The following is a 12,299-nucleotide window of genomic DNA, read 5'->3' on the forward strand; positions in this document are numbered from 1 at the left end:
AATTTGTAATTAATTTCTTTGATATACCTGCGAGAATTCACTACTGATCTGTCTACCTTTGGGTAACAGTTTCATACTAAAACCTTTAAAATCAAAATATTTTAATTGGTCAGCATTAAGGTTTGCTTCTTGAATAATGAAGATATCTACATTATTATTTGAAAGTATTTTGGTTACTTCAGTCTTCTTAGCTGATATTATACCACCAGCATTCCATTGTGAAATGTTTAGTTGATTCTGTACCGTTAAAGTAGTCCCCACCCGGAGATCCGAATGAGGGACTATTTTACCTCCGGATAATTTTACCTTAATGGTACTCATTTCATATTGGAATGGTTAAATTGCAATTTGTAGCTGATTTAAGTGAACACCATATATTAACGTTTTGGTGGCTACTTCATCCACACACAACCCCCAGAATGTCTGGAGGACCACACCTGCTGTTGGTCAACGGGTCTACTAGACCTAGTTGGGAGATCTTGTTGATCACCAGCTTTCCCTCCTTAAGCCACTGGAAGACGATTTTAGTGCCATAACAGGTCAGCACTAGGAACAGAAAAGTAGAAAGGGTAGGAAGGAAAATGAAATGAACCCCTAGGCCTCGAATGCTCTAATACCGTTGGGGTCGAAGAAAGTAAGAATTCAGTCAGAGGACTGGATAGGAAAGGGTAAAGAGGGAATTAGGTATTGAATAGAGGAAAATTATACCAAATTCGGTCATTAACTCATCAAGCGGACCAGTGCTAATTGATGAGTAGTCCCTCCCTTTAGTTCAGCTCGTAAAATTATATATTATTTTAATGTACCGAAGTACATATGATATTTCCATGCAGATGTTCTGCATCATCATACGATGAAAGAGTAATGGAACGGAGAAAAATTCTCTCCGGTGCCTGGATTTGAACCCGGGTTTTCAGCTCTATGTGCTGATGCTTTATCCACTAAGCCACACCGGATACCACCCCGGTGTCGGACAGAATTGTCTCTGTGGCTTAGTGGATAAAGCATCAGCACGTAGAGCTGAAAATCCGGGTTCAAATCCGAGCGCCGGAGAGAATTTTTCTCTGTTCCATTACTCTTTCATCGTAAAATTATGCTTACTAACAGCTGCACCACGGGAAGGTAGGGATGGGACATTGGTATTTGTCCAGGTTGGTTCCTTAAAGCCTTCAATGGGAAGAATTAATGGCTCTCCCCTCTGTGTTTGACAAATACCGTTTTAACGTGTTTAGTTTGAAACTTGCCTGCTTGCCCGCGTGAAAGTCGACGCAAGGCGCAAGTGTTCTGTGAAGTCGTGAGTGGATGTGAAAGTGATTATTGTTAAGTAGTATTTTAACATGTTATTATTTTAGTTTCTGAAATTTGATTTGCACACACTCTAATACGACCACCAGGAAATAAATGTCCCGTCTGAAACATCATCAAATAACATTTTTAGAATTTTAAACATCAAGTACAGTCATCTCAGAAAGTTGCTGTTTCGATATTTTTTCATGTAAAATGACATAAAAGGTAACTTTTCATGTAAACCTCGTACATAATATCTTATGTAGGTAATTGGCACATATTTTGGTATACGTCTTGAAGAAATATGAATTCTTGATTACTTCAATCAAGTACAGTCAAGTCAAAGGTTTACATAATATGTTGAAACTTACTATAGATAAGTAAACACATACCGGTACTGAAAAGTATGATAAAAATGACACATCTTAGCCTAAATTACATTACTTTTCACACAAGTATATATGTGAGTACAGTCCTTGCAAGTACCGGTACCTATATACAGTCAACTCTGGATATAGTGAACTCAGCTATAGTGAACATTCGGCTATAGTGAACCTAAATCGTTTGTTCCGACCTGCAAACATTAAAAAGTACATTAATAATGTGTTGAGAACAACATTCTAACTTTCGTACTCCTTTAGTCAAAGGACAAAGGTAGAATTAGTGATTCCTAGACAATGAGCTGTACTGTAAATCCAGGCAATGCGTGACGACCTTGCCTCACTACACTGTCGAAGGGTTAACATTCTGTTCTCAGGCACACTACTCTACTGTTATTTCTAATCCTCCACCGTCAAAGGGTTATCTTTTGTTCTCAGAAACATTTCAATTATGATGGATAGCATCGAAACAACGGAAAATGAAATAGCCTTCTTTTATTACAAGGGTGTCGGTAGATAGGGGACAGAGGTAAGATTTCGATGGCTTTCAAACTCCATCAACCCTCTACCAGTTTCCATTAAGTGACTTGGGAAATTCCAAGACTGAGTACGCAGTCACACCATAACAGCGTTTGTCATTTCTACCTGATCTAGTGTTCCAACAGTGAATGTACTGTCTAAAAATGTCCAAGCGTAAAGTGTTTTCTTTGGAAGAAAAGGCGAATATTATGAGTGACGTTGAATGTGGTCTTTTGCAAGTGGACTTCGGGCAACAGAATAGTTTAAGTAAATCAACTATGAGTAACAGTATACAGTGTAATCCTTTGCACAAAAATTAAATATTTTATTTTCTTGTTCACAATTTCATTCATTTCTGTCTTTTAAGGTTAGGGCAGAGACACTTCGCATATAGTGAACTTCGGATATAGTGAACGAAATATTCAAGTCTGCAGAGGTTCACTATATCCGGAGTTGACTGTATCTTATTTCAATCGTTACGAAGTTGACTTCAAATCAAATCTCAAAAACCTCATGATTTCTTAGAACGATTGCAATTTGGAATACCCCATTTTTATGACCAGAAAAGATTCACTTCTATTTCTTTGGATTCAGTGGCACTACTTACATACAGAATATTCAGAAATGCATCGAGGTCTTCTAAGCACTTGAGACAAGTACATTGATAACACGCCTCTTTGCTTATGGAGAAGGACCAGTACTATCACGAAAAACATTCTGCAGTCTGTACCTTCAAGTTGTTAGACATTAGTAGAGACTACTTCCCACTTTGTAAATCTAGTTTTCAAGTCACACAGAGATTGTGTGCACTCGATGTGGGTCTCTGGCATCTCGTCAGCTCACGCTAGTTGTGTGGATGTAAGGGGAAAAATTGAGACGATGTCGGATGGAGTTCCTGGGCAGCTCAGTTGGTAGAGCACTGGTACGTTCAACTAGAGGTCCCGGGATCGATACCCGGCCCTGAACAATTTTTCCTTTGAAATTATACTTCCCACTTTGTCCCGTCAGGAGCCTGAACCTCTGTGCCAACAGTGAATTTGCTTCTTTGTTATAACTTATAAGGCAGCAACATCTTCTGCTGAAGCTCATTGTAAACGCTTGGTTTTTACTCTAAACCGACTGTTACAAGACACACACGATGTGCCAAAATGACCCATTCGTCCCCACTGCCTCTCAACACAGCACCACGACACAACAAGCTTTGCTATGCTACAGTCATATTCTTTACATATGACTCACCAACCATGTTCTTTCTTTGAGTAATCAACAAAACTGATGACTGCTAATAATGTATAACGACCAATAGCATTTAATTTCTATGTGAGACAAAAATGTCCCATCAGTCATTATAGGTATTGCTGATATTTTTTTAGAAACTATGCGTTCGAGAGAGACAACTTTTGTTTTCAAACTACACCAAGAAATATTAAAAGTCAGAAACCCCCAACTTTCCTCGAAAATAATTAGAAGAGAGAGACATGTTTAAATTTTGGAATGGGACAAAAATGTCCCATCAATCATTCTAGTGTTAAATGATAAAATAGTGTGTGATCGGACAGTAATAATAATAATAATAATAATAATAATAATAATAATAATAATAATAATAATAATATCAGGCTAATAGTTTTATTTTCCCTGGAAGAGTTAAGGACATCAGGTCTTCTCTTCCACTCAACCAGCTTACACTCCTCCTATTGAAGTGACACCATCAACAATAAAAGTTAAAAAAAAAAATGAATTTGAAAACAATAGAAAATATTTACATTCGATAGGTAGGATTCTAAAAAAATATAACATTATAAAAATAAATCAGCACTTTGATAGAACGTAATTATATGGTTAACCCTTAGGAAACTGAACATTTTGATCGGATTCACCCCTTGTTATGGTATATCAAAAATTAAATCCTTGAGTCTGTACAGGTACCTATTCCATACATTTTCAGATGAGTGTGGAGGTCAAAATAAGAATACCATGGAAACCCTTTCTTTCTAGCTCTGGCTTCTAGTAAAAGTTCAATGAACTCTTTCACTATTTTACAGTAAGGGATTACAGTTTTCTGCCTTGTGATAGAGATTTTGAATTTGTGAAACGAAACATTAACAGGCAAAATAGAATCTACACCCTATAAGAATATAATAGTCTGACAGAAAAATTTATCCTAGAAGAATATAGTAGTTTTGAATTCAAGAATATCTTCTGTTTTTACTGGTGCAACAATAAACTGTTCAAATTTTTCTATAAGACTACTATATTCTATATAAAACACAACACACTATAGATCCAGCTAATAAAGCAAGGTAACCAAAAAGCACCTAGAATATTCCAATACTCTGAATTTGAATATGATTCCCAACTTTCTGGAATACTTATCATACGGTATTGGATTGGTTTCTTTAATTTTTTTTTTTTTTTTTTTTTTTTTGGGAAAACCTTCTTGGTTAAGCCAAACATGCATTCATCTACAGCTTATACAGCAAATTTCCCATTAATGAAAATAAAATACATTTGAAAATTGGTTGGTTACATTCCCAATGAAAAAAATGCATTTTTTTGAACTCATCATGGTCTACTATTTCCAATGAAATTCCAGATTTCTAAACGTATGCACAAACAAAAAACATTTTAACTATTTTGTATCTTTGTATGTATATATAAACTAATGTGATGTCTGTATGTTGATTAACTTCTTAAATATATTGTATTTATTTTGTCTTAGCTTTAAATTATGTACCGATAACTATTATAATAGTGTTAATAAATATTTTATGCTCGACCATGCCGAAATGCAGTAATTATACACCTGGTAGTAGCCCTTTAATGCACCTCATTAAAGTACACCTATTCATTATAGTTCAGTTGTTCAGCCAATGAGAAATCACTATTGTACCATTATAAAAGCGCAAGTATCGATTATTCTCTGACATGCAATCGAAAGACAACTAGCGAAAAGTCACGGAGGCTGGAAATCCAATACTGTCGCAGAAGGGTATGTTCTGTTACTATAATAATTAGCGTTAATTGTAAATAATATTCAAATAAATTCAATTTGTCATCTCGTTTTTCAATTCTAAATCAATTTCCAGGTTATATCAAAACTAATGTTCATGTTATTCTCTAGATTATATCAAGGTCAATGACATTCGTTCCTCGGAAAAAATCAATACTTTCGCGTCTGCGCACATCTCACAATTTAGAAGGTCAGTTCTGCTCTTCACTTAGATAACCATAACATGAATACTTATGAATAATTTCAAGTTAGAAATATGGTCAAGCATAAAAAGTCGTATGAAACTTGCGTATAATGGTAATTAAGACGCTCGTATGAAAATTATGAAACTCCCTTGCGTTCGTTCCATAAACAAACATACTCGCGTCTTAATTACTACCATTATAGGCTCGTTGCTTAATGTACTTATTCATTTTTGAATCTTGTGTACACCACTTTTAACACTTGAATATAATTAATTGATGAACTAGTGGACTTACTCGTGTTAAATATGTAATATTCGTCCGGCTTACAGCTACACACACAACCCAAGAACCAAAAACTCAACACACTAGAACAATACGAAATATACAAACACACTAAAACACACCCTGATCAAATCCTCAACACACAGATCAATTTCAGTACACACACACTATTCGACTCCACAATCCAACACATTCCAACAATAAAACACACCCTCCTAACAGGCAGAGAAGTTCGAGATGACGCCGCGATCTAGTAGGCTCTGATGATGGCGCGTGATGCACTGAAACAGCTGTAAGCCGGACGAATATTACACATTTAACACGAGTAAGTCCACTAGTTCATCAATTAATTATGTACTTATTGTTTTTAAGTTCCTGTACACTCAACGCTTGTACAACTTGATTTAAAAGCATGCACATGATTTTGCTTTATTTCTATGCTATAATGAGTACTAACCTGTGTTATTGGAACTCTCAAAGCGGTCTCAGTCTGCATTCATGCATTGCTGAGATCCTCTGATAAAATTAGCATTCACATGCTAAACTTCTGCTTCTTGGAATTACTGTTGTTATAAGGTTACCTCAGAACAACAGTGGGATCTCTTGCAAAAATCATATTTTAAATAATGAGGATAAAAATTGCTATTGAACATCGAGTGCAATGTATAAACAAACTTTTGATTAATATGAAGCTAAAACAACAAGAAACTTTGTCTTTCAGTTCATCTATAATTGTTGTTTAGTCAACTGTCTGAAGACTGATCGGAACCTCATAAGTGACACCAATAAGACATCACTCATGAGGAAACTAAGTCAAGAGATAATGGGATAAGGTTTCCACTTCCTTTCCCCCCTCCACTGCATACATAATTGATTAGTAACATATTTCGCTAATCAGACGTAAGATGTTGCCGTCGTCTTCCTAACAAATATTAGGCTGAGTGGCCTGTTACGGTCTCAAACTAGAATTTTTCAGTCCATCTCTTCTTCGGACGACCTAGAGATCTTTTGCCATGCGAATGGTAATGAAACAGTGCTCTTGGAATTCTGCATCGATCCATTCATTCGAGATGACCCTTCCACTGAAGTTGATATTTGCTGATGAACTGCATAATGGGTTCTATTTGAAGCTCTTGATTTATGTCCTCATTTTTTTTTATGATCCCAGCGAGTATATCCAGCTGTTGCTCTCATGGAACTCATCTCACTTGCTGTTATTCTACTGACATCTTTATTCTTCACAGTCCACGCTTCACTACCATAGCTTAATACTGGCTGTGCTAAGGTTTTATACAAGCCTATTCTTGTGTGTCTTTGTACTAGTGAAGGTTTCATGATTTTATTAATGATCCCCATTGTTTTATTATATTTACATATTGCTGAAAAAATATCTACTTCATCATAAGGTGATAGTGTATAGCCAAGGTAAGAGAAAGTATTTACTGTTTCTATTATTTTATTATTCAAACAGATTTTACTTTTGTACAGGGAATTTCCCACAAAATGACATGATTTTCGTTTTTTCAATATTAATTTCCATTTTATATTTTTTACTGACCACATTTAAATTGTGTACTGAATATTGTAAATCATCTTCAGTTGATGCTATGAGAACTAGATCATCAGCGAAAAGTAAAGCATCAAGCTGCAAATTTTGATTAACTGGAATAAATTCATGGCCTGTCTGTCACCAATCTTGTTTATATATATAATGAACAGAAGTGGTGAAAGGCCACAGCCTTGTCGTACTCCACTATAAATGGGTCGCCATTGTGAAAGTCTATTGTTGCTTCGAATTGCTACAATGGTTGTTTTATATATGTTGTAAATATTTTGTATAATCTGTTGAGGTACTTGATCATCTGCCAAAATCTGATGTAATTTAATACGTAAGATGTATAAAAACAATTATTATGGTATTTTTTTTTTAATTTGGTTATTTTACGATGCTTTATCAACTATGATGGTTATCTAGCTCTGACTTGTGACTGTGATGAAAATGATAATGCCAGCGAAATGAGTTCAGTGTCTAGCACCGAAAGTTACACAGCATTTGCTCTTAATGGGTTGAGGGAAAAAACCTCAATCAGGCACTTGTCTTGTCCCAACCAGGATTTGAACCCAGGCCCGCTCATTTCACAATCAGATATGCTAATCTTTACTCCACAAGGTGAAAAATTGTTCTTCCTCTGACACATATCATCAAGTGAGATGTACTGCCTGATAATAGATGTAAGCCCTACATATCAGCCAGGAACTCAATGAGAGATATAATCTATAGTGTGAGGGTTATTTCTGTAGACTACTTTTTAGGATTCACCACAAATAAAAGTTTCATTCTTCAGTAGGCAGTTTCTTCTTAGCAACTGACCCAGCCAGTTTTTTTCTCTTCCTGATCAGTTTCAGTATTATTCTTCCTTCAATTATGCTTTCTAGCGTAGCTTCATTTCTTATTCTGTCAATATCACACACTCCATCCTGCCATGTTTACAGCTTTTCTAGGGAAAGATAAATGCGGTAGCTTCCTGTTGTTTTCCGCATCTTAAAAGACTCCGGGGGTCTCAGCTTAGGGGTGAGGAGAGTGCATTTGACTAATTAGGCCCTCTGAACTTTACAAAATTCACTGCAAGGGTTAAATATCAGTCGTATCAGGGTTTTTGACACAATCAGAGACATATGAATTGTACAATTTTGTATAACTTAAGGAAAATAAGTTTGTAAATTGAACTAATTTGATTGTATATGTTTGTATAGTTTGGCTGATGAATTGTATATGCTTTTTAAAATGAATACTAGTCTGTGTAGCTCTACTGTGAATTGTATATGCTGTAAATTGTATAGTAGTCTGTATAGCTCAACTGATGAATTGTTTATGATTATAAACTGAATTAATCTACTTGATATTAATTGCACAAATTTGTATAGCTTAATGAAAGTATCCTTGTAAATTGAATTAATCTGCTTACTTTGTATTGTATATATTTGTATAGTTTTGGCCGATGAATTTTATATGCTTTAAATTGAATAGTAATCTGTATAGCTCTATTGATAAATTGTTTGTGTTTGTAATTTGAAGTAGTTTGCATGATATGTATTATCAATTTCTGTATATCACAACTGATTGAATTGTTTATGCCTTAAATTTAATTAACTTGTTTTGTATTATACATATAGCTCAACTGATGAATGATCGTTTGCGTTTGTAAATTTAATAATCTGGTTGGCTATGTATTGTATATTTTTAGTAGAGCCATCGAGTAGTAGTAGTAGTAGGGTTTAAGAAGGGCGCGTCAGCTACTATGGCTATTTGCGCCCTTATCTAAAATTCTTAATGTAACAAATACATAAATTATATAATAATCAGAGTGCTAAAAGAACTAAAAAGCGTTGTCACGAAGAGCCATCGATGTAGCTCAGTCGGCAGACTGGTTGGGCTGCTGATCTGGAGCTGCGTTCGGGTTTGGGTTGGATCCTCCTATGGTGGTTTCTTCTGAGGTTTTCCCCACCTGTGGGACTGAAGCCAGGTGTCTCTGGAGAGTCCTCGGCATCAACCCCTTTGATTTGATTACCTGGTTGGGTTTTTCCGAGGTTTTCCCCAACCAAAAGGCAAATGCCGGGTAATCTTTTGGCGAATCCTCGGACCTCACCTCATCTCACTACATCTCACCAAAATATTGTAAAAAATTGTACAAAATTGTAGAAAATTATTAAATTGTAAAACTGTAAAAATTTGTAAAAATTGTAATTGTAATATTGTAAAACTTTGACTTGTTCCAATCTTAAAGCTTCATTGCTCATGTAAGATCTATGGAATAAAATGAATGAATGAATGAATGGAAAATTCAATTAGTCTTTGCACCCTCCAATTAATAATGCCAGGATAATATTAGGACGCCTAAGATGTTGATACAGCATCGTAAAATAACCCACTTAAAAAAATATTAGGAAGGACAAGAACCATTATTTGGTTCCTTGTTTCTAGGAAATAAAAGACAATCTGCAGTGAAAATGACATTTTATTAATTTACGAAGCATAACTTAAATATTATATTAGTTATATAAATGAAAATGTTATGTACAAAAAATAAGAAAATGATATACAATTGTTAATATTCACAGCTTCTCGATATATAGGAGTAACATCATAGTGGAATCTAACACTTTACTTTAGTCAAGCAATCTCATCAATAAGTCACTCTACAGTTTAAGTCACAAAGTCCTTTTTACATTCAAATTTCACCTGGCCATCCAGTTTCAGCCAAGTCGTGAACATTTAAGATACATGTCTGATAAGGCTTGAAATGTTACGTCCAGTATGCCCTTACAGCAAGACACTGGACAATGAAATTATATTAAAATTTGGCACCAATTACTTTTTTAAATATTTACTTGCATGGTTAACTAAATTCTTTTGTCATACAGGAAATTCAGTATATACATCAAATACTTAAAAGCCAGGAAATATAGCAAAGGAAGCATATTTTCATAAGGCAACACTGGCAGTAATCACACTTCTTAAAATGGATATCCTTACACATTAGTTACGGAATTAGAATGTCATCATAAAAAAATCAAGAAATGGGACTAGAAGCTCTACAGGTACCAAATACCAGTCGGTTCCTGTCACGATTTTTGATTGTTACTAAATAAAATCAGAATTTTGTGTGAAAGGCACGGGAATACGAATCAAACACCAAAATGCTTTAGTGATGTGGCACAGAGAGTCCTGACTGCCTTCTTCACACGTACAAAAAGAAATTCATAAAACATAATACAAATGCAATATCAGCAGCAACCTGTGTGCTCGCTGGCTTCCCAGACACTTACAGTAATATCCACAGACTATGTTACATTCCATAATTTACAACACAAAACCCATCCCATTATCACTCCTCGAAATCAACGGGTATAATATATAGGAACAAACAAAAAACGAAGTGATCAATCCAGTTTTAATCACAGTGCTTAAGACAATACGACTAACCCAGACTCTGAACTGAGCACTGATGAAACTGACTAGTTTCAAACCATCGGCAACGACCGGTTGCTACAAGGGACCAATAAATCTCCCACGTTATTGAGCAAGGCTGTGGAGAATTTAGCGAGATAACAAGAAATACAACGTCTTGGAAGTTATCGATATTTCAAGCACAATGTGATAACGGAATCGTTAAAAAGACGTCAACATGTCGCAAATCGTAAAAGAACATCTGAAACAATATTTCCAACACTATATAATTCCCCCATCCCAGGAGAAGTCCATCCACAGCCGATTTTTATGAGAATGTAGAGTGAAATGGGCACATTCAGTGAATGGTAATATACAAGCATTTTAAGATTCAGAATTGTCTACACCTAAGTGAAATAAATATTTCCAATTTTGTTGTATATGTAAGTATCAAAACTCTCGTAATAAAATTAAGCTCTGTGGTTGTCATTTGCGTGGCGAATGAAAGGAATCCTTTTCTACACCATTCCAGTAAAATATATTGGCTCCTTCGCATTGTGTAAGCCACTACGAAACTGTTTGTGACTCTCAGTGATATCAATGTTGAATTTTAGATAAATAGTCTAAGCCAGTAATCAGAACAGACCTACTTCTTTCTTGATCTTTGTTTGTTTCCATGTAGGTAGCTCCAAAAACTCTTCCTTGGACATTCCAAGTAGTTCCTGCAAATATAAAAAGATACAGTACAAACTTTATTTCACATTCACCAGTTCCATAGCTTTATTTCCAAACACTGAATTAATTATTGTGTTAGTTTATTGTTTGCTCTAGTAATGATTCTTAAACTTGATTAGTTCGAGGACCCCTTTCATATTATGTGAAATGTTGGATCCACATTAATATTGTACGTTTACTTGGTAGGAGATAAAAAATATTTTCATGTACCAGTATATAAGCTATGGGTTTGGAATTGAATGGGTTACATCAGCTGCTTGTCTATGCAGATGACGTGAATATGTTAGGAGAAAATCCACAAACGATTAGGGAAAACACGGAAATTTTACTTGAAGCAAGTAAAGCAATAGGTTTGGAAGTAAATCCCGAAAAGACAAAGTATATGATTATGTCTCGTGACCAGAATATTGTACGAAATGGAAATATAAAAATTGGAAATTTATCTTTCGAAGAAGTGGAGAAATTCAAATATCTGGGAGCAACAGTAACAAATATAAATGTTACTCGGGAAGAAATTAAACACAGAATAAATATGGGAAATGGCTGTTATTATTCGGTCGAGAAACTTTTATCATCCAGTCTGCTGTCAAAAAATCTGAAAGTTAGAATTTATAGAACAGTTATATTACCGGTTGATCTTTATGGTTGTGAAACTTGGACTCTCACTTTGAGAGAGGAACATAGGTTAAGGGTCGTTGAGAATAAGGTGCTTAGGAAAATATTTGGGGCTAAGAGGGATGAAGTTACAGGAAAATGGAGAAAGTTACACAACACAGAACTGCACGCATTGTATTCTTCACCTGACATAATTAGGAACATTAAATCCAGACGTTTGAGATGGGCAGGACATGTAGCACGTATGGGTGAATCCAGAAATGTATATAGTGTGTTAGTTGGGAGGCCGGAGGGAAAAAGACCTTTAGGGAGGCCGAGACATACATGGGAAGATA

At 35.3% G+C, this 12,299-nt stretch overlaps 1 protein-coding gene across 7 annotated transcripts in view; it reads right to left on the reverse strand.

Moving 5' to 3' along the window:
* Positions 1-9,664: 9,664 nt before the first annotated feature.
* The window catches only part of LOC138713282 (microtubule-associated protein futsch-like), a 1,205,925-nt gene continuing 1,203,290 nt past the window's right edge, over positions 9,665-12,299 (reverse strand). For all 7 annotated transcript variants that reach the window (XM_069845262.1, XM_069845261.1, XM_069845263.1 and 4 more), the window contains one exon: positions 9,665-11,336. In XM_069845262.1, coding sequence (XP_069701363.1) covers positions 11,250-11,336 — 87 coding nt within the window. In that variant the 3' untranslated portion in view covers positions 9,665-11,249. The remainder of the gene's footprint in view (positions 11,337-12,299) is intronic.

This window comes from Periplaneta americana, chromosome 14 (assembly GCF_040183065.1).
Source record: "Periplaneta americana isolate PAMFEO1 chromosome 14, P.americana_PAMFEO1_priV1, whole genome shotgun sequence".
In the NCBI taxonomy this organism is placed as follows: Eukaryota; Metazoa; Arthropoda; class Insecta; order Blattodea; family Blattidae; genus Periplaneta; species Periplaneta americana.